The sequence below is a fragment of the Hemiscyllium ocellatum genome, chromosome 5 (genome assembly GCF_020745735.1).
Source record: "Hemiscyllium ocellatum isolate sHemOce1 chromosome 5, sHemOce1.pat.X.cur, whole genome shotgun sequence".
NCBI classification, from domain to species: Eukaryota; Metazoa; Chordata; class Chondrichthyes; order Orectolobiformes; family Hemiscylliidae; genus Hemiscyllium; species Hemiscyllium ocellatum.
The window spans coordinates 65841117-65863949 of NC_083405.1; the positions used below are offsets into that span (position 1 = coordinate 65841117).

At 38.5% G+C, this 22833-nt stretch overlaps 1 protein-coding gene across 1 annotated transcript in view; it reads left to right on the forward strand.

The window, feature by feature from the left end:
* Positions 1-22833, forward strand: part of LOC132815730 (ATP-binding cassette sub-family A member 13-like) — a 165021-nt gene that overhangs the window by 138063 nt on the left and 4125 nt on the right. The window contains exons 37-44 of the mRNA XM_060824832.1: positions 2939-3131; positions 4061-4170; positions 5528-5678; positions 8707-8841; positions 9140-9243; positions 11748-11840; positions 15531-15636; positions 17551-17688. Of these exons, the coding sequence (XP_060680815.1) occupies positions 2939-3131; positions 4061-4170; positions 5528-5678; positions 8707-8841; positions 9140-9243; positions 11748-11840; positions 15531-15636; positions 17551-17688 (1030 nt within the window). The remainder of the gene's footprint in view (positions 1-2938; positions 3132-4060; positions 4171-5527; positions 5679-8706; positions 8842-9139; positions 9244-11747; positions 11841-15530; positions 15637-17550; positions 17689-22833) is intronic.

Below are 22833 nucleotides of genomic sequence, written 5' to 3' on the forward strand. Positions count from 1 at the left end.
AATTAGATGTTAAGTATCTATTGCTTTTTTCATATTTTACAAAAAAAGCATTTTCTCCTTCTTAACTTTACCAATACATGAACTATTGGTTCAGAAACTGTATAAAATTACATGATGCAATCAATACATAAAATTAACGGAGGGCTGTCATTTTCATGAATTAAGCAAGCAACCAGTGCTCATCCTTTTAATGATTGGCAGTACACATTAAAAGGGGCTTGAATATTAAGATTTCCTGAAGGTATTTAAAGACTGCCTGCAGCTTCTAAAGAGAGCCAATGTCAGTGAGCCATGAACAAAGTGATCAGTCTTGTGAATACTATCTGCGACCCACATTAAAGGAGCCTCTTGTGACATCACTGACAGCTTTGCTGGGAGCTCAGATATTTTTGCTTGGAGCAATAACTGTTGCTTTCACTGTTCTGGATTCAAGTATTTCCTTAATCTTTCTGTTGATGAAGAAAAACATTTGCAGAGCATCTTTAGTTCCTAATCTGAGCTGTGAACATGTTAACATGTGACAACCTCATGGGGCCCTCTTTCAGCATGACACCAAAACAATGCAGAACAAAGGGATGGGATGCAGACCGGAGGTACAATAGGGGATGATGTACAGACAAGTAGAGAAGAAGAACCAAGTCGGTCTAAAAGTGCAAATATAGTCATATTCAAGCAGAAAGGAGTTTGGCAAGGTTGGATTTTATTTATTTTAACGAAAGGAGTCTTTCAAGTAATGCAGGAGAGTGAGGGTGTTGATTAGCAGATTGGGGTTATTGTTATCATTTGAGATATGGTTGAGGGATGGACAGGTGTAGTAGGTCAGTATCCAGGGTATGGGATTGTTAGGCAAGATAGTGGAGTGTAAAAGAGGAGGCAGAGTTGCATTATTAATCAAGAAGTCAATCCTTGCAGTAAGGAGGGATGATTTTTTACACATTTCCTCAAAAGAACTTAAAAATAAAACATGGACAATAACTTTGGGGTTGTACTATTGACGCACAATCTATTAGGGAGGGATAGATATGCAGGCAAATATCAGAGAAGTTTAAAAATCATTTGGTAATAACAGTGGGGGATTTAAACGTCTCCAATATTAACTGGGATAGACAAAATATGAAAGGCTTAGGGGGAAGGAATGCTTAAATATGTCTCAGACTTTAAATCAGCACATTAAAAAGTCCAAAAGGAGAGGGATATTCCTACGGTCTAGGGAACAAAGCTGGGCAACTGATAGATCTGGCAGTGGGGGAGGGTAATATTTCAGTGATTGTGACCATAATTCAGTAAGATTTAAAGCAATTATGGATAAGGACAAAGGTGGATTGTAAATAATGGTTCAGAACTGGGGGAAGGCCAATTTTAATAAGTTAAAACAAGATCTGGCCAAATTGGACTGGAACAGCTACTTGCAGAAAACTCCACATCACAGCAGTGGGAGACATTCAGAAGGGTGGTATTGAGAGTTCAAGACCAACATGTTCCCTTAAAGGTAAAGTATGGAACCAAAAAGTTGAGTAAAACCTTGATGTCAAGGGATGTACAAGATTAGACAATAATAAAAAAAGAAAAAATGGAAGCTTATGATAGATACAGAAAGTTCAAATCAGCTGATGCTCTAAAAAGAGTATAGAACTGCAGGCAGTGGATTACTTAAAAAATAAATCAGGCAAGCGAAGAGGCTGACATAAAAAAATACACTGGCAAGTAACATTTCAAAAAATCCAGAGACGTTTTAGTAGCACATTAGGGACAAGAAAAAAACCAAGGGAAAAGTAGGGCCCATTAGGAACTGAATAGCAATCTATGTGTGGAGCCAGAAGATATAGATGAAGTTTTAAATGAATACCTTGCACTTGTATTTATCATACAGAGGTATAGAAATCAGGGAAGAAGTCTGTGATATATTTGAACAGAATAGCATTGATAGGGAGGAGGTAATAGTAGTTAAACCGGGCTTAAAATTGGATAAATCCTCAGGCCCAGATGAAATGTATCCAAGGTTGCTGTGGGAGGCATGGAGGAGATTACAGAGGTTCTCAAATTTTCCCATCTTTATATTCTGGACTTAATATTGAGTTCAACATCTTTCTTCCCTTTCTTTTAGCTTGTTATCATGTCCTTTCTCCCCTCCCCCATCCCAGTGTCTATCCTTTTAAGTCTAGCAGGTGATGCACCATTCTGCCATTCTCATATTCTGATCACTTAATCTGAACAAACATCATCTTTTTTACAAGCACTGTACACCCCCTACTCCCATCCCTCCCATATTGCATAAATGCTGTCCCTTCCACACTTCACTTCAGCTCTGATGAAGAGTCATCTAGACTCGAAACGTTAGCTTGCTTTGTCTCCATACATGCTGTCCGACCCACTGTGATCTCCAGCATTTGTTGTTTTCAGTCAAGTTTCTCAGTTTTTCTCTGTTGACAGGTTTAGACTTGTTCTCTCTTCTTTGCAGCCTCCCTCCCCTGCCCCATCTATCCTCTGTCCCTCTCTCGTTCTTTCAGCTAATTTTGTATCCGTATGCTAACTATCCCTTTCATTCCATGCAATTAAATTTTGCTCACAAATCTGGTGGCATTTCATCAAGTGCCTTTATCAACCACATCACTCTCCTCTATCCTCCTTATTACCTCATCAAAACATCTCAGGCGTGTTATTTAAACACAATTTGCCCTCAGAAAACGAATGCTGGTTTTCCTTCATAAATCTGCTTTTGCCCGAGTGATTGTTATTTGGTCCCAAATTGTTTTCTTAAAGCTTCCCCACCAGTGAGATTAAACTGCCTGGCATATAGTTGCTGAGCTTGCCCCTCCACCTAGTTTTGAGCAAGTTTTGTAATATTTACTGTTCAGTGCTGTCCTAAGTTGAAAACAACCGTGTACATTTAGATTGGGTTTTATGATATATGAAATACAAGATATTTTGATATTTTCAGCAACAAGGATTCCTTGCAAGGTACAACCAGTGGCAACGAGGATGAAGATGTGAAGAAGGAACGTGAACGAGTTCTGACTGGAGAAGCAAGCAGTGACATTTTGCAGATACACAACTTAAAGAAATGTTACCAGACACTAATCAAGAAAGTTAGTGCTGTGAAAGGAGTCACAGTGGGGGTGCCTGCAGGAGAGGTAAAGATAAACTGAAAGTTGTTTGTTTCCATCAAAATGGTTAAAATGCAACAACAGTGGCAAGAAAAAGTTCTAGGTTGTTGTGATGGTAGGGAGTAGGCATTATGACTCTATTTGCCCTAATATGGGGTAGCTTGGAAGAGGAATGTGGTTTAAGTAAGTGATTGTCCCATCTCTGATCCCAACATGTTGTTGTTATTGGATCCCATGAAGATTTGACCTCTAGTAATGATCTCTTAAGTCTTGATTCTGCCAGCTACAATTGGCAGCAATTTTGGCAAGGCAGGACTTCAACATTGAACTCATCAGGCAATTCTTCACAATCATTCCAATGAGCTTTTACGTTAGTAGAGACAGGGAGTCAGTCACCACTGAACATGCTGGCCCCCCAAACATAGACTGCTAGTTGGAAAATCTCAATTTAAATGTGCCCAATGACCACTTGTCCCCTAATTTGCTATTCTGTAAGTTGTCTTTTCATGTAGACTCCTGACTTCCTTTTTGATTCTTAAAGATACTTTGGGAAATTGAGCTATTAGAAGTTCAAACATACAGAGAAAATCTTGCAACTTCTATTGGAGTACAATGCCAAGCACTTTGCTATCACAAATTCTAAATCTCTCCTAACTTCCATTTTCTTGACCTATTGTTTCATAATTGCAACAGGAATTGCTTTCCTGAAGTCTCCCACTCAGAAATACACTTCAAGTTGAATAAAGGGGAAAGCATAATTGGTGACAACAAAGATATTATATTTCTGGTCTGATGAGCAAGATACAAAAACAATCTGGATATAGTTCCACAAAAGATGAATGTATTCTAACCATAATTAGTTTAGTAGAAATGTACTTGTGGATCTTCTCTGTTTCTGCACTATATGCATCAATACCTCTCCATTTTAAACCTTGTAATTTCTCTTTTTCTGTTAGTGTTTTGGACTCCTCGGTGTGAATGGGGCTGGGAAAACTACCACATTTAAAATGCTGACAGGAGACATAAGACCATCTTCAGGCCATGCAATTATCAGGACTGCTGCAGGGTAACTAAATAGTCTGTTAATTTTTCATTCCCTGGTCCCCAGAATCTTTATGCCTTAAAATTAGATAACTATCATTCATGTTAATTCACTGAAACTTTTCTGTTACAGATGATCTACATAACTTAAGCTTTCACTCGTGATTACATTTGTGAATGCAGTGCTGAAACCAAGAGACACATTTTTGTTTGCACCTTTCAAATAATAATTTTTTTTCACACTTTATCCTTTATAATTTAGTTTTCAATTTACATTTCTGAAGCACTCTATTGTTCCTCCATATACCTGCCTTTGTCAGAATACAGCTAACATTAACATATTGGCATTCCCATTCTCTACTATTCACACAATTACCATAAAAATTGTGTCACCAAGGTACCTCACTGCTTTCCTCCTTCAGGATCTGCAGTTAATGATTTCTTATTGTCTATGATTTCAATTTCCATTTTAACTCATAATATTCACTTTAGTCTGAGTCAGCTGTCCACTTATTCTCCCCTGTTCAACCCCTCCATGTAAACTCTACAACTTATATTCATAACTACCCCTTGGTCTTGCCATTATTTCAGTCACAAATAGGGCTAAATACTTCCTTGTATCTTTCTAAGTTGATAGTTCCCATGTTTGCAACCTTAAATCCAAGGCATGCAGACTTGAATTGAAATTATGGACAACAGGTTTAGTTATTCACTCCGAGAACTAGTTGGCCCACATACACTATTGAATCTTGCTCTAGTGTGCTAAAACTGTGCGATATTCCAAGATCACCTAGAATGAGAAGATTACATATTGCATCTGTATTTACTGCAATCTATCTTCTTAAATTCTTTTCCCCTCTGTCCTCCAAACTCACCTCCAACAATAAGTATGAAAGCCTCATGAGCTTCTATATTAATACTTTGAGATTATCTGATCAGTTATTCTCCGCCGCTTTCCTCCCTTCCACAAGACCACTTGACTAATTCTCTTAAATATACTCCTAGCATGAACTTGCATCTTTCTAAAATTTGTCTCCTATTTCCTATCTTAACATCTCTAAGTTAACCTTCCCAAAAGACCTATTTGCTGGTACCTTAACTCTTTTTTCCTCAACTCCCCTTCCTAGTCCAAGGCCAAAAAGAGAAATGATGAGTCCTGGTATTTCTCCTGTTTCATTGTCCCTTTTTATCCAAAGCAATCCTGTCACTCCAAAATAACCTTCCCCTTCACAACCCTTAAGTGCTCAGAATTGGAAATCATAGTCACAATGGAATTTTAATTAAGTTTTCATTAATTAAGTTTAAATTAATTTAAAAATATGTGATGGCTTCTTCTGTGTACAATGTATTCAGTGTGGGCATGTTTGCTGCTTTATAACCAGGTCTGAACAAGACATCATAAACTCAGATATTGATGGATCTCTGATTGGATACTGTCCCCAATATGATGCACTGGATGATCTCTTGACTGGCTGGGAACACCTGTTCTACTATTCTAGAATTCGTGGAGTACCTGAGGAGACAATCAAGAAAGTGAGTCATAATAAATCCTTTAATATTCAGAGAAATCATGGCCACTTAATCTACTTTGGCTTTTTTATGCTAGTTTTTCAGTGGAGACGGTTTTAAGTATGTTCATGTCTCTCGTTATAATACCGTGAGAATGCTAGAAGTGACCATATAAACTTCCTTCGTCCTTCTTATATTTTCACTTTACCTGTTGGATTGAATCTGCTGAGTTAAACTTGCTATCATGAATACCTGAGGCTACTGATTGAAGTTCCAAAAATGACTGGGGCTTATGTGCATATCCACTCACTGCATCTATACTTATTCGTGGAAGAGAAGATGGAGAATCTGAAAAACATAACGTGAGATTCAAATTGTGTAGAATATATCTAGAACCAGATTGTTGAACAAAAGGAGAGAGGGGCCAACCAAAATGTTTGTTTTGTGACAGCAGTCGTTTTAATTTCAGCCATGCATCATACTCTTTCCTGGTCAAACCTATTTTCAAATATCATGGAATCTTTTGGTCAATCTTATCATTGTGATCTCTGCATCCATTTTGTTAACTTCCAGAATACCATAATCGACACTAGTGTTGTTTTTACTCCCATTTGGCTTTCGCTATATTTATTGTTATAAACCAACACAAAGTACATTAAACTACAATTTTAAAAAAAATTCATTCATGCAAAATAGTTAAGAGTCACAAGGCCAGCATTTATTGCCAACTTCAGTTAAGTTAAGAGGCAACCACATTGCTGTGGGTCTAAAGTCATGTTTGGGTCAGACCAGGTAAGGATGGCAGATTTTCTTTCCTAATGGGCATTAATGAATAAGTCTTTTTAAAAAATATGTGACAATTGACAGTGGTTACATAGTCACCATTAGACTAGATGTTTATTGGCTTCAAATGTCACTATACGCAACAGTGGGATTGGAACCATGTCCTCAGAATGTTAGCCTGAGGTTCTAGATTTCTAGCCCAGAGAAATTGTCGCTGCACCACCACCTCCCCCAGAGATTTTAATGGATCGTACCAAACCCAATGCTCTTCAGTCATATCCATTTCCAAGTAGATTATTTTACATTTTACTTACATTTGGGTACCAAGAACTACAATTGATTCAATCATGTACAAAATCCGACTATTTTATTGAAAATCATAGTTACCCCTCCAGTGGTCAGTCTGACATGGTCACCTTGGAGAAATTATTGACACAGATCTTCCATGAAGAGATTTATACTATCTTTACTATGTATAAAGTTAGAAATTAAGATTCAATTAGAGCATTAATCTGATGCAAAGAATACATGAAAAATTTTTTACTGACCTAATAATGAATTGCTTTAAGAGGCTGTCAGAGACTGTCAACTAGTTGAAACACTGGGCTTCTTTCAGATCCATAGCTCTAGTTAAGATTTAGATGATTTGTGAAATATGAGCTTATGTCACCAAATTAAATTTTTTGATGTTTGGGATCTGATGAACCTTATGTTGTAAGTTTATATCACTATTTAATAAGTGCCTTTATTTTGTGCGATAAATTGTGAGGAATCTTTTTCAGTCAATGTCCAGCACATAATGGCACTTCTTGACAGCTCTGCACTGTTGAGCAGCAGAGTGAAATCTAACCTGCATTTTACTGTCAATACAAAATTAATATCCCAAACCAGTAGAAGTAAATTAATTCAGTAAAAATGTTACCTGCAGGGAAACCAGAAAAGCCCCAGGGAGATCTTTTAAACACACAGGACTCAGCCTTATCTCCTGGATGAGATGGGCTCATAATGGGATAGGCAGGCTGCTTGCCCATCAAAAGAGCCATAAAGTTAGCAGGAAGAACCTGTCCAACCATTAAATTCTGAAGCAAAAGGCTAATGCCAGAGACCCTGATACAAGGTAATAACCTTCCAACAGGGATGTCCCAGTTCAGATTCATGTGTAAGTAACCGTAGGCTGGAGAAATGCTGCTTGGTCTACAAGGAAACCGTACCAATTTTTGTTTAAAACTAAATTTGCTGGGCTTTTCAGACCCTGGTTGCTCTTCCCAACAGGTTTTTAATCCATCATTAAGTCTTAATGCCCTTGCTACCTGCAACTTAAAATCGCAGTCATGGTGGGACAGGAGTGAGGAAGACTGCCATTCTATTTCAACTGTCCTCTTGCATTTTTTCTCCACGAGTAGTGGAAACATTTGAGGCCTGAAGAAGAACTTGGCTTTGTTTGATTGACATCTCCTACTGAATGGGCCCACAGAGAAGTATGGGTTTTATATGGTAGAGGTTTCTTATTGAATCACATTGATGTAATATCTTCCCTGACATATCTAATAGAATATCAGCCATGTTGCATGTTATGTCTTCCCTTACCTGCCTTTGTCAAAAAAAAAATAGTTTTGGTTGTCATAAATCCTTGAGGAGTAAATTGCATGACCCATAGAAAGCAAAGTGTTGTTAGCTGTGTAGCAACTTTTTTCAATTGCTTTTGTATGATCACATTGTGGATTAAATCTTCACCCAGATCTTTAATATAAAATGCTTTTCACTTTTTGTTAGCCAATTTTGAACACATTTAACTTTTGGAGATATGTAGCAGTAGATGATAAAGATTCCTGGAAATTATTTTCAATTCAATTCACAAAACTTTCATGTTATTTATGAAACTTTTATTTTACATTGGGGATAAAATTGGATGTTTCAAAAGATTATAATGTTAGGACTCAAAAAGGTAATTATAATTTGGGCATATCTGGGTAAAACCTGAGCACCTCATAGTCCGTTGATCTGAACCAATCTGTTGAAGCTCTTAGTGCCTATAAAAGCTGGATCTTGTGATTGTTTAGTGTTAGCTCTAGCATAAATTACTCATACAAGTCTGAAAAGTTTTGTTTCAGGTACAAAATGCAACCTGGTTAAAATTTGTCAAACTAGTAGAGTTTGTGAGAGCCATTAATATATTTGAGATGTAACATATTTATTAAATATACTTGTCCCCACTATGATGTTATGAAGTTCATTAACACAGGGTTTTGTTCTTTTCTGGTCATTGTAGCATGTTCACAATCTTGCTGATCACCTGTACCTGACTCCGCATGTTGATAAATTAGTGAAAACATACAGTGGGGGCACAAAGAGAAAACTATCAACAATCCTGGCATTGATTGGCAGACCTCAAGTCCTTTTACTGGTGAGATCTGTTTTGTTCATTTCTACTCATTGCAGCATGTTCACAATCTTGCTCATCACCTGTATTATAAGGAGGGCTATTCGTTAAAGATTGTAACATGTGCAAAAATGCAACTACATTAATGAAGAGAAGATCTGCTCTTATGTTTCTGTAAAAGATTGATAAAACTAATCTTGACGTTAACCACTGGTTAACTGAGCAAGAAAGGTAATGGAACTGAAATGTATCAACTGTCAGTATGTGATCCAAAGCAAACAAGCATTTTGAGGATGATGTTTTAATGCTTGTTTATATTTAGGACGAACCGAGCTCAGGAATGGATCCTGAGTCCAAGCGCTATCTCTGGAAGACAATCATGAATGAAGTGGAAGCTGGATGTGCTGCTGTCCTGACATCACACAGGTCCATCAACAAAACTTTTTGCATATGTGGGAATTACAGCAACTGTAAAACAGCAACAGTATTTTATTTATTTATGCAGTCAGGCTTTCCAAACCAGAGAGATGATGCTGGACTATTTGGAGTATTACAAAAGGAATTGTTTTTAACTATGACTTAGGTGTCCTTTGGGGCACAATTTAATTGAACCTGAGAGAGATCAGTATAAACAGTGTCAAACTCACCTCTGCAGCTTCACTGTTTTCTTCCCTAATCTCTCTAAATTTCCTGAATTCATATATTCCACGAGAATAACTTGGTTTCCTCCCACAGTCCAAAGATGGGCAGGTTAGATCCTGTTAAATATGGGGTTACGGGATAGGATAGGAATGTGGGTCTGGGTGAGATGATCTTTGGTGGGTTGGTGGAGACTCAAGGGGCTGAATGGCCTCGACCTGGCACTGTAGGGATTTTTTGATAATTAGTTTAAATTTACATAATTCCACATCTTAATTATTTGATGTAACAAAGACACTATTTAATTAAGTTGGTTTGTGTTATTACTTTCAATCATTAGGCCGTTTTTGATGAAGCCAAGCACCCATCTTTTTTATCACGAAATATTTTCTATAAAAGGCGAGAGCATACACTAATCAGCTTCTCTTAAAGACCAGCACCTTAAGTACCTAGAAAGGATTTACTTGTATTATCTCAGTAATAACCAGTAATGAGGATGTCCCACTGATACTTACAGCCAAACATATGAATATAACTATTACAGTGAGAGGAAACTGTTGATATTGTAGACTGTATTTTCTGCACCATTTGCACATTGTGATTATACATCAGAGATCAACAGACAGTGGAGTTGTGGCTTTTAAATGCAACTTGTGTTTACATAAGATATGACATAATGTGTAATGACTCAACAATTCTGCTCTCACAGTTGGAACAAAAGTAATTATTCTAATTCTCTTCACTCAGTTGCATTATTTAAAATACTGGATGATTGAATACTCTTGGATGGACTCCAGTTGTACATTTAATACCTTTTGAATGGAATGGCCAGAAATTACATTGATGTCTGCTGTAGCAAACATTGACTGAAATGATAAAAAATAAGAAATCCTGCCTTGCTAGACACTGCCAAACCTGCTGAGTTTCTCCAGCACTTTCAATTTCTCCACGTTTTGTCCAGCCTTGCTTTTATTTCAACAATAAAATTAGATTATACATTGAAATTATACATTGAAAAATACCTTGATTGTTTGTTGAGTCTCTCATCTGTTAGAATGACCATGATAGTTTCACTTCTTTCATATGTAAATCATTCTCAGGTTAACTGTAACACTAACTGAAACTATCATGGTCATTCTAACAGATGATAGACTTAACAAACAATCAAGGTATTTTCCAATGTATAATTTCAGTTACACCACACTGTAAACATTTGCTATAAATTCTGTAACTTACAATTGTGTCCTCCACAACTACCTGAAGAAGGAGCAGCACTCCGAAAGCTAGTGCTTCCAATTAAACCTGTTGGACTATAACCTGGTGTTGTGTGATTTTTCACTTTTTACACCTCAGTCCAACACCGGCAGCTCCAAATCATGAGTAGAAACCCAACTGGGTTCGCCGCTAAACACAGTGGTCCCTTACATTCAGTCACTAACTCTGAAATCCTTAGTATCAATTAGAAATTACCATTGACCAGAAACTAAATCGGACCCACCTACAAATACTATGACATTAAGAACAGGTCAGATGCTGAGCATCCTATCGTGAGTAACTCATCTCTTGACTCTCCAAAGCCTATTGCCATCTGCAAAGCATGAGTCAGGAGAATGACAGAATACTCCCCACTTGCCTGGATGAGTGCAACTCCAACAACACTCAAGAAGCTACTTGATCGACTTCACATTACAAACATTCACTCCCTCTGCCACCAATGCTCAATAGCAACAGTTTATAACATCTACAGAGGCACTGCAGAAATTCATCAAGACTTCTTAGACAGCACCTTCAAAACCCATAACTAGTTCCATCTAGAATGCCATTATGTTATATCATATGTAAAATCAAATTACATTTAAAAGGAAAATGGGAACGTCATCACCTTGCACGTTCCTTCCCAAGCCACATACCATCCTGACTTGGAATATGTATCACCATTTCTTAGCAGGCATTGGATCAAAATCCTGAAACAGCTTCTCTAACAGTATTATGGGTGTACCGACACCCACAGACTGTAATAGTTCAAGAAAACAACTCACCACCACCGTAAGGGCAACCTGAAATAGACCATAAAAGCTGGATAGCCAGAGAAATCCACATTTCTTGAATGAATAAGAAAAACCTAAGACTTTTGAGAATTTCAAAACTGCCTCGCTCAAATAAAGATGAATGTTCATATATATGATACAGTTTATACAGTAGGTCAAAAATGGTCACCATTTGTCTTTATAATTTGTGTTGATTGCATTAACATATTTTCCTGCTAACTTTTTCATCTTATTCTGCTTCAGCATGGAGGAATGTGAAGCCTTGTGTACAAGACTTGCCATTATGGTAAATGGTAAATTAAAATGTATTGGCTCTCCCAAGGATATAAAAACCAGGTACGTTTTACAACCAAGGGAACCCATCAATCCTAATTTGCTTTTAACTGTGTCACATCTATTTATCCTTTATTCATGTATCTCAAGAGTTAGCTATATCGGTGTATTCCTGGCTAATCACCAAACTGCATAATCTTAAGCACATCCAAAAGTCTGTTGCTTTTGCCTTAATAGTTGGCCCATTGGTCAAATGGACCAAAGTTTGGGATTGGTTTCGACGTTGAATGAGAGCTATTAGCCCTGTGATCAGCGGTATATCAGGAAGATCAGGTTGCGATAACAGAAGCAGCAGCAGTATTATACAGTCTCAAATTGTTGTCACAGTTATTTGTCCACCTTCTTAATTTTTCTCCAAAGCAATCTGGAAGAAGACTTCAAGCATGCTCCACCATCTTCAAATACTGATTTAAAAGACCCCTCAATTGGGAGAATCAAATAAAACACTCCTTTCTCGGGTTTGCAGCACTTCAATAATTTCAAAATTGTTTGTTTTTTTTTGCTTCCCTAAACAATTCCAGCACTTGGCTCTGTTCTGAATGCAGGACAGAACAGCTAATGCAGTGCTAAGAAATGGATGCAAAGAAATTTCTTATTATTAGGGGGTTTATGGGAGCTACATTTTCATTCATCTAATCAATATAAGAATTCATGCCAATCAATTTGGTATATCGCAGCCCCCTTCTGAAAGCTCTAGTAAAACTTTGTAGTACTGCACCAAAATGGTTTTGGTGGTCTCCTATTTGGAGGATCATGATACCTGAATTTTAACAAGCCTAATCAACTCAGGAGTCATGATGGCCATTTTGGTGTCTCATGCTCCACCTCAGACAGCTCCAGTAGAGACCCGTGAAACAACATCACACACACACACACACACTTTATAGTAGATATGCACTACAATCTATTCACCCACACGTACAATGGTTCCTGGTTGAGAAATGTTTTAATTTTAACAATGTTGCTGTTGGTTTTAAATCCCAACGTAGCCTCGCTGTTTTCTGTCCCTGTAATCTCCTGCACCTCTGCAGCCTACCAAGCCATCTATCCTCATCAAATTCTGGTTGGTCAACACCGACTCAGCCAAAATGATATTAGTCACCGATATAAAAAACAAAACCCACGTGGTGCACAACAAATAGCTGACAATTTAAACACTGCACATAAAAGTAATCAAAGAATTGTGCAATCGACAGAGAGATACTACACAAACACTGCAATGATAGCCTAGATAAGAATAGCATTCTCGCATAGAATGTTTTCTGGATGTATTAAGGTAGCCATGTTCTGAAACCAACCAGACAGAAGGTTACATTAGACTTTGTGTTGTGTAATGAGACAGGATTAGTTAATGATCTCAGAGTAAAGATACCTCTAGATAGCAGCAACCAGAATATGATTATATTTTACATCCAGTTGAAAGCGAGGAGAGTGTGTCTAAGCAATTAGCTGAGTGAGCCAAAGTGATCTAGAATCTGTGGCTGGAAGATAAATCATTAATAAACTGTAGCAGATATTGAAGGAATGTTTCAAAATACTCAGGTTAGGTATTGTTTTACATGAAGATAATTTCCAAGATGAGGAGTACTATCTGCAGTTAATGAAAAATGTTCAGGAATGCATCAAACTTAATGAAAAAACTTACCTCTCAATGTCAGATCAGATGATTGGTCAGGATATAAGGAACTGCAAAGAATGACAAAGATTAATCAGAACAAAGAAATTAGACAATGAGCGAAAGCTAGATAGCAATGTAAAATTGGATAATGAGTTTCTTCAGGAATAAGTAAAGTGAATGTTGGTCTTCTAGAAAGCGAGAATAGGAAGTTAATAGCAGGTAGTAAGGAAATGGCAAGTGAAATAACAAAATATTTTTCTTCTGTCTTCACTTTGGAGACTATAGAAAATATCCTTGAAAGCAACTATAAATCAGAAGGTGGGAGGTGGAGAAGAACTTGATGAAGTTGCATCACGAGGAAAGCATTACTGAGCGAACCAATATGGCAGCATACTGACAAATCCCTGAGTTCTGAATTACTTCATCCCGGATCTTAAAATAGGTTTCTAGAAGGTAGCAGATACATTGGTGTTAAGTTTCCAAAGTCCTGTAGATTCAGGAAGGATTCTATCATTTGGAAGTAGCCAGTATACTCCCGCACACCTCCGCCTCCCCCACCCCCGCAATCCTCCACATTCCAAAAAGGGAGCCAGAAAGTAGGAAATTAGAGTTCAGAGAATATAATGTATATCATGGGTAAGTTATTAGAATTGATCAAAAAGTAGTTAAAATCTATGCACTTAGAAATCCTCAAGGTCATTAGGAAGAGCAGTGTGGTTTTCAAAATGGGACATCATGTTTAATCAATTTTTTTTTGTTCTTTTGAAGGAGTAATATGTGTAGTGGCTAAAGTGAAATGTTGATCTTTATCTTTTCCAGACAAGCTGTTTTTAATGCTAGTATGTTGCCTCCAATGTCATGAGTTCTACTTTGCATAATAATCTTTTATATGGCTCCTTTTCAAATACTTTGTGGAAATCCAAGTATATTACATCTACACTCTACTTTAGTCACTGTGCACATTACAAGTGGGTCTTTTGCCAATTGTGACAAGGGAATGCTTGGTGGGGCTTCAACTTTGTACAATTTATTTCAATGACTTGATGAGGGGAGCAAAGTTTAAAATGATATAAAGACAAGCAGCAAAATACGTTGTGATGATGATATAACAAAGTTTCAGAATGATACAATATGTTAAGTGCTTGAACATAAAGTGTAATGTGGAAAACTGTAGTAGTTCAGTTTGATGGGAAGAATGAAAACAGTGAATTACTTGGAATATTTTTAAGGCAGCATTGCATAGATATTTGTTAGGCAAAGGAACCAAAGTTACAGGAATTGATGAGAACCTGGAATTCAAAAACAAAGGAATCAAATATGATCTTCTTGAAAGACGGAGCAGGTTTGAGGGGCCACACGGTCTATTCCTGCTCCTAATTTTTGTGTTCATAGCAAGGATAAACTGGGAGCATATTTCTTACCAATTGATAATACAACAGTGGCCATATTCCGACTGAAGAAAGTCATGTTCTTTACTCCTAGAAGCTGTGAACTCTTCCTTTCCTCAGCAACTAATGGTATGGCTGTAGAGGATATGTGCTCCTGCTTATATACCTCTGATCATTTTAATTTACAAAATCTGACATTCAGAAATTTTCAAGAATACATTGGCATTAGAACAACTTTAACAGTTCAATACAGATTTTTAAAGGTGATGGCACTCATCACAACAACAGACTTCATTAATTAGCCAAGTTCATTTGGTCAAAAAAGAGCATACCACACACAATTCACTCTGTGGATAAACATGCTGCTCACATGTCTCACAGCTTATTAACACTGAAGGAAATTCTGAGATCAAGGTTTACGTAGATTTGCTTACCTGCCATATACAAAGGAATTCACGAAGAAATGAAGGTAGAAGTTACTGTAAGTGATATGAGTGGAGCAATGTATTTATATTTCAGTGTAAAGTACCACTTGCAATTATCCAGGAAACTGGGCCATATTAAATGTAAGCTTTTCTCTCTTGGTTTTTATCAACTGATTCTGTAAAGTAATACACATTTATACATGAAGATTTCACCTTACCTTACCTTTAGTTTATTGTAACCCATTGCTTTCTTTATCTTTAGGTTTGGGGAGGTTTATTCAGTTAAAGTAGGCCTCAGCCGAAAATTAGCTGGTGCAATGCAGCTCACAGACCTGTTGGAGGTGCACTTCCCAGGCACAGTCTTAAAGGTATTTGAAATAAAATGAAAATTGACAACCACACTCTACCAGAAAGTGAATTTAGAAAATTGTGTATATTCAAAGGATAGATGTAAACTATGTGAGAAAATTCCTTCCTATGCATTTGCCTGCAACTCTTTAGGTGGTGGGAAGGGAAACTCCACTACCATAATAATGCTGGTCATAGCTTTGTCCAAATGAAACAATAATTACTCAATGTTCCAACTCCCTTGAAACATAAACCAGATATCATTCCATTAATCTTTTTGATTACCATCCATACCTGGGTCCCAATATCTAGCAATCTATGCAGCTCTGACTCCGAGGATGTGCACAACTATTGATTTGGCTTTCACTGATTCAAAGTGTATAAGCTCATGCATCCCACATTAAACTCCATCAAGCCTTTTTTTTTGTCCAGTCCCTTAATTCAAGTCTATTTGTAACTACCTAATCTAATATACACAATGTACTATGCTTCCTATACTTACTGTCATGTGCACATTTGAATATAATCCATTTAATTAATAATAATACTTAGAAGCTGAGACCAAATACAGCTTCCTACTTAGTACTCCACATCACCTCCCAAAAGAGAATTTTTCTCCTTTACTATCTACTTCTTTCCAACTACGAGGCTGTAAGAATAACTCCAAATCTATGCACATTTTTGCTTACAGTCTCTTGGGATGGAATCTTAACAAATATTCTGAGGTTAATGCAGACAATATCCAGAGTTTCCACTGTGCCAGTGACCTCATCCAAAAAGTTCCGCGGGTTTAATCAGACATGGCCAATCATTCATAAGTACATCTTTGATCATCTCGTACTTGTCCTAAATTTCAATCTTTCCATACAGAATTTTTGGCTGTAGATCCTGATCTCATTGTTGGGAAATGTCAGGAGTGGGATCATGAAAGAGACTTTAGACCTGGTGATCAGCTACAGGACCACTCACCTCCAGCAACCCAGTCCAATTAAGGATGTTGGGTAAGCTGCTAAGGCTGGAGGGCCAGTAGAAGGCAGCACCAAAAGATCAGCAACCTTGCTATTAGACTTTGAAGCTGATGAATTGTCTCAAGGACATGAGGGCATCTCTATTCCCATCATTGGCCATAGATGGCACATAAAGGAGAGACTGAAGAGTTTGAATCATTGAAGAGGATGGGGAACATGCACCAGAGTGATGGGTATTTACACAGTTGTGGCCACTTATTAACATGGTACCTTCCCATTCAAAGAAGCCTCTAGTGCCCGTGAAAACCCAGCCCAGTGCTAGGACCTTGCGAATGTTTCACTGATGATAGATTCCCTGAACGTGCAATAAAAATATAGATGGCATCAGGAAAGTGACTCTAATCAAAGGGCCATACATGTAACCAGTCCTGCTTTCAGAATCCTGGAGAAGCAGGAATGTTTTATGAAGCCCACTTGATGTAATTCCCCTGCTTGTTGGGGACATCCAGACCAGGCCTCTTTATCTGAGAGATTCCAGTACTTCACTGATATTTGATGTAACATGAGCATGTTGTGAACATTTGTAAAAGTATGAAAAATCTTTCCTCTCTTTATCTCTCTTCATGAATAATGGAATTGTAACAGGTGCTAAATTTATGGAACTCTAAAAAATCTGGAAGGATGTGCTGACTATTTCCTCACCTACTTTTTTCAATATTCTGTGGTGAAAATCATCAGGTCCTGAGGCTTTATTTATTTTAATATCTCTTATGCACAGGAAAAAGGAGAGAAAAGAAAACCTAAAGGTTCTAAATTGAATTAATGGTGATTAATGGGTGGGCTGAGGGCTTTCCTCTTTCTAGTGAATAAAGGACTTGATTTGCAATCTGCAATTCAACACAACACACTGTTGTCATGTAAGATTTAATCTATGAATCTCACCTTCACTACATTCTTTTATCCTAGGAACAACATCAATATTCTCTGGAGTATGAGGTACCACAGAGACACGGAGATTTAGCAAGGATGTTTCAGTTTCTTGAGAACAACAAAGAAGAACTCAATATCAAACACTACTCCATTAGCCAAGCCACTCTAGATCAGGTATTGTACGCATATATACTATCAGATGATAAAGGCTATCTACTAAGAGTTCAAATATCATTTGCTCAAAACTGGCATTTGTAATTCAATCCCCTAAAATCCCAGAACAAACAAAACTGAGCAGGATGAGATATTTTCCCTCTTTCTCTTAGATTCTTGGACTGTTATATTAGTCCAAGCTAATGCTTATTGTTTGGCTTATGGACAGCCACTTTCCTTTGATGCCAAGGTATGTCAATGTCCAGTCAGTAAGCTGTGCTTATGTTGGCACGTGAACCGAAGGGTATGAAGTATTTGAAACTATTGTAAGAGGATTGGCTGAGGAATGGCAGAATTAATTACACATCTGATTGTCAAACTTCCATGCTTAATTCCTGCTGTTGTCTGAATCTACTCTCGCAGCTTGCAAGGTAAGGGCTTTAACAGCTACTTGCAGGACTAATCTGCGAATCATGCCTCAATCAAAATAACAACTCACTATAGAACTGGCACCACTGTTATCATGCTGTTAGCATGATATAGTAAAAATCCATCTACAAGATCCTTCTCTGCACTTAGGTCACACACTTTAAGACTTGCCTCTGGGATAGTATTGATACCAGATACTCATGTGTAATTAATTTAATGGGCGTGTTGAACTGTTGGAACACATTAGATCTAAGTTGGTTCAACCTCCATTACTTTTTATTTTGACCTTACAACACTTAGTGCCTTATCTGTTCAACTATCTAATTAGATGAAGGGATATTGTGATGCATGTGCAGGTAAAAAGCTGGAAATCCATTTGAAGGTCAAAATATAAATATTGCTTACAACTCCAATGAATTCCAAAATGTACATTTTCTGATTGTAATATCTTTCACTGAGTCTTGTCCACTGGAAGAGCCTTTTAGGTAATCATGAATCCATACATAGAAAGATAGGTATCGGAGTAGCCAATTCAGCCTTTCAGGCCTGTTCCACCATTCAATATGATTATGGCTGATCCATGTTTTTTCCCCATTTCGTTGGTCTCTTTAGCCGCATTGGCCACATCTAGCTCCCTCTTGAAGTTATCTAACAAACTGGCCCCAACAGCTTCCTATGGGAGAGAACTCCACAGGTTCACAACTGAGTCAAGAAATTCCTTCTCATTTCAGTCCTGAGTGGCTTACCCCTTATACTTAGACTGTGACCCCTAGTTCTGGACTTTCCCAACATCGTGAACATTCTTTCCACATCTAACCTGTCCAGTTCTCGCAGGATTTTATATATTTCTATGAGATCCCCCATCTTCTATATTCCAGTGAATACAAGCCAAGCTGATCCAATTTTTCTTCATTTCTCAGTCCTATAGTCCCAGGAATTAGTCTGGTGAATCTTCGCTGGACTCGCTCAATAACAAGAATGTTCTTCCTCAGACTATGAGACCAAAACAGCACACAATACTGAAGTGTGGCCTCACTAAAGCCCTGTATAACTGCAGCAAGACATCCTTACTCTGGTACCCAAATCATCTCACTATGAAGGCCAGCATGCCATGAGCTTTCCTCACTGCCTGCTGCACCTGCATGCCAACCTTCAGCAGCTGTTCCACTGTAACACCTGAGTCTCGTTGCACCTTTTCCAAATCTGCCACCATCCAGATAATAATCTGCCTTCCTGTTTTTGCCATCAAAAGTAGATCACCTCTCATTTATCCACATTGTATTATATTTACCAAGGACTTGCCCACTTAGCCAGTCTCTCCAAGTCACCCTGCAGCCTTTTAGCCTCCTTCTTACAGCACGTCCTGCCACCCAGCTAAATGTCATCTGCAAATTTGGAGATATCGTGTTCAATTCCTTTGTCCAAAACATTAATGTATATTGCAAACAGCTAGGGTTCCAACCCATAGTATCCCACTTGTCATTATCTGCCACTCTGAAAATGATCTGTTTATTTCAACTCTTTGCTTCCTATCTGTCAATCAGTTCTCTTTTATGCATTAATATGTTACCTCCAATACCATGAGCGTTAACTTTGCTTACTACTCTCTTATGTGGGACCTTGTCAAAAGCCATTTGAAAGTCCAGGTACACAACATCCACTGATTCACCTTTATCCACTCTACTGGTCACATCCTCAAAAAAATTCCAAGATTTGCCAAGCATTATTTCCCTTTAGTGAATCCATGCTGACTTGGAACACTGCTTTTCAAATGCTCATTTATTATATCCTTAATAATTGACTCCAGCATTTTCCCCACCACCAATGCTGGGCTGACTGGTCTATAAGTCCCCATTTTCTCTATCACTCTACCACTATTTTCTCTATCATTAGGGCGGCACGGTGGCACAGTGATTAGCACTGCTGCCTCACAGTGCTAGAGACCTGGGTTCAATTCCTGACTCAGGTGACTGACTGTGTGGAGTTTGCACATTCTCCTCGTGTCTGCATGGGTTTCCTCCGGGTGTTCCGGTTTCCTCCCACAGTCCAAAAAAATGTGCAGGTTAGGTGAATTGGCCTTGCTAAATTGCCCGTAGTGTTAGGTGAAGGGTTAAAGGTAGGGGTATGGGTGGGTTGCGCTACGGCGGGTCGGTGTGGTCTTGTTGGGCTGGAGGGCCTGTTTCCACACTGTGAGTGACCTAATCCTTTTTTTAAAAAGTGGGGTTACATTAGCTACCCTCCAGTCCATTGGACCTCTTCTAGAGTCTATAGATTGCTGGAAAATGATTACCAATGTGTTCACTATTTCTAGGGCCACTTCCTTAAGTACTCTGAGATGAAGAGCATCAGACCCTGGGCACTTACTGGGTTTTAATCCTGTCAATTTCCCCTATATCATTTCCTGACTGATAAGAATTTCCTTCAGTTCCTCCTTCTTGTTTGACCCTCTGTTCCCTAGCATTTCCAGAAGGTTATTTGTGTCCTTCCTAGTGAAGACAGATCCAAAGTATTTATTCAACCGGGCTGCAGTTTCTTTGTTGTCCATGATGAATTCACTTGATTCTAACTGTAAGGGACCTACATTTGTCTTCACCATTCTTTCTCCTCTTCACATATCTATAAAAGTTTTTGTACTCAGTTTTAATTCTTTCAGCAAGCTTACTCTTATATTCTATTTTCCCCATCCAAATTAAACCTTTCGTCCTCCTCTGCTGAATTTTAAATTTCTCTCAGTCCGCAAGTTTGTTGCTTCTTCTGGCCAATTTAAGTGCCTTCTCTTTGGCTTTAACACTATCCCTAATTTCCCTTGTTAGCCATGGTTGAGTCACCTTCCCTGTTTCACTCTAAAGTCAGATAGTGATGTACAATTGTTGAAGTTCATCCATGTGTTCTTAGATGCCTATCCACCGTCAATCCTTTAAGTATCCTTGGTCAGACATTCAGGGACAGATTCTCCATCTTTTAAAATTCAAGATCCTTAAATGGCCATTGATTGTCCCCGATCAGCCCAAGGGCAGGCCAGCCATCCAACGAGTCCAGCAATCCCTTGTAAAATCTGATACAAGTAGATAGCAGAGAGACCACTCCCTGGATTTTCCATGTCAGTCTGCATTCAAACCCACTGGTGAGAGAATGTAAACTTCAAACCATAAACTTTTCACTTACTTAGTGGTAACTGATAATTAACATTCTCAAATTTTCATCTTTGATTTTTTTTTTACTCTGTTGCACTCTGCTTTATTTCTCCTGCAAATCGTTTGGAAATGTAACTTAGGCTACACATCTTTTACAAAGAGGACTGAATTTTACAGGTTATTGTATTCCCCACCCATCCCCATACCAAACTCAGCACCAAAATGTTCCTTGTCCCATTAGTAGCCTTCTGGTACAGGGTCTGCTACAGATAGTGGTCAACCATGTCAGTACTGTTCTCAGAGATTCAGGAGGCAAGCTACAATCAATCCAGCCCATAGGTGAGTCAGGGATCTTTTTGAAAGACAAACTGGTAACTCCTGGCCAGTGGGATGGGTGGGGCAATGGTGTGAGAGGCTTTTTTTTCTTCCTGTCTGGAATATAGGAAAATGGTTATGACTGTTGGAGGTCAGTCGTCTCAGGGCCAGATTCTGGATTAGTGGTGCTGGAAGAGCACAGCAGTTCAGGCAGCATCCATCACAGGTTCAGGACATCTCTGCATGAGATCCTCAGGGGAGTGTGCTTGGCTCAATCATCTCCATCAATATCATTGTAAAATCAGAAATGGGGATGTTAACTGATGATTATTTAATGTTCAGTTCCATTTACGACCTCAGGTATTGAAGCAGTCCAGGTACAAACACAACAAGAGCACAACAATATCCAGGCCTGGGCTGACAAGTGGCAAGAAACATTCATGATACACAAATGTTAAACAAAAATCATCTCCAGTAGGAGACAATCTAGCTACTACCCTGATTGTTTCCATCATTGACTCCTCCCCTGTTAACATCGTTTGGGGTTACCATTTACCAGAAACTCAACTGGACTTATAGAAATGTAGCAGCTACAAGGGCAGGTCAGACGCTAGGTATACTGTGGCGAATAACTCAAGTCCAGAATCCCCAAAGTATGTCCACCATCTACAAGGCATAAGTTAGGAATGTGATTAAATAGTCCCCATTTGCCTGGATAAGTGCAGTGCCAACAACATGTAAGAAGTTTGACACCATCCAGGACAAAGCAACCTGCCTGATTGGCACTACATTCACAAGCATCTGTTCCTTCCACCACTGATGCTCAGCACACACTGCTACCATTCTCTACACGATACACTGCAGAAATTTGCCAAAGATCCTGAGATGACTCCTTTCACACTCACGACCCTTTACAATTTAGAGGGACAAGAGCATCAGATACTTGGGAACACCATTACGTGCAAGTTCCCCTCCAAGCCATACACCATCCCAACCTGGAAATACGTCACTGCCCCTTCACTGTCATTGTGTCAAAAGTTTGATGTTCCCTCACTCGGCATTGTGACTCAACCTCCAGCAGGTGGACTGCAGTGGTTCAAGAAGGCAGCTCAACACCAACTTCTCACCAACAACTCAAGACGGGCAATAAATGCCGGCCAGCCAGCTACGTCCCATGATCGGGTTTCACTGGCTGGATCAGCACTTATTGTCTATCCCTAGTTGCTCTTGAGAAGGTGGAGTGGTGATGCCTTCTTGAACTGTTGAAGTCCGTGTGCTCTAGGTAGAC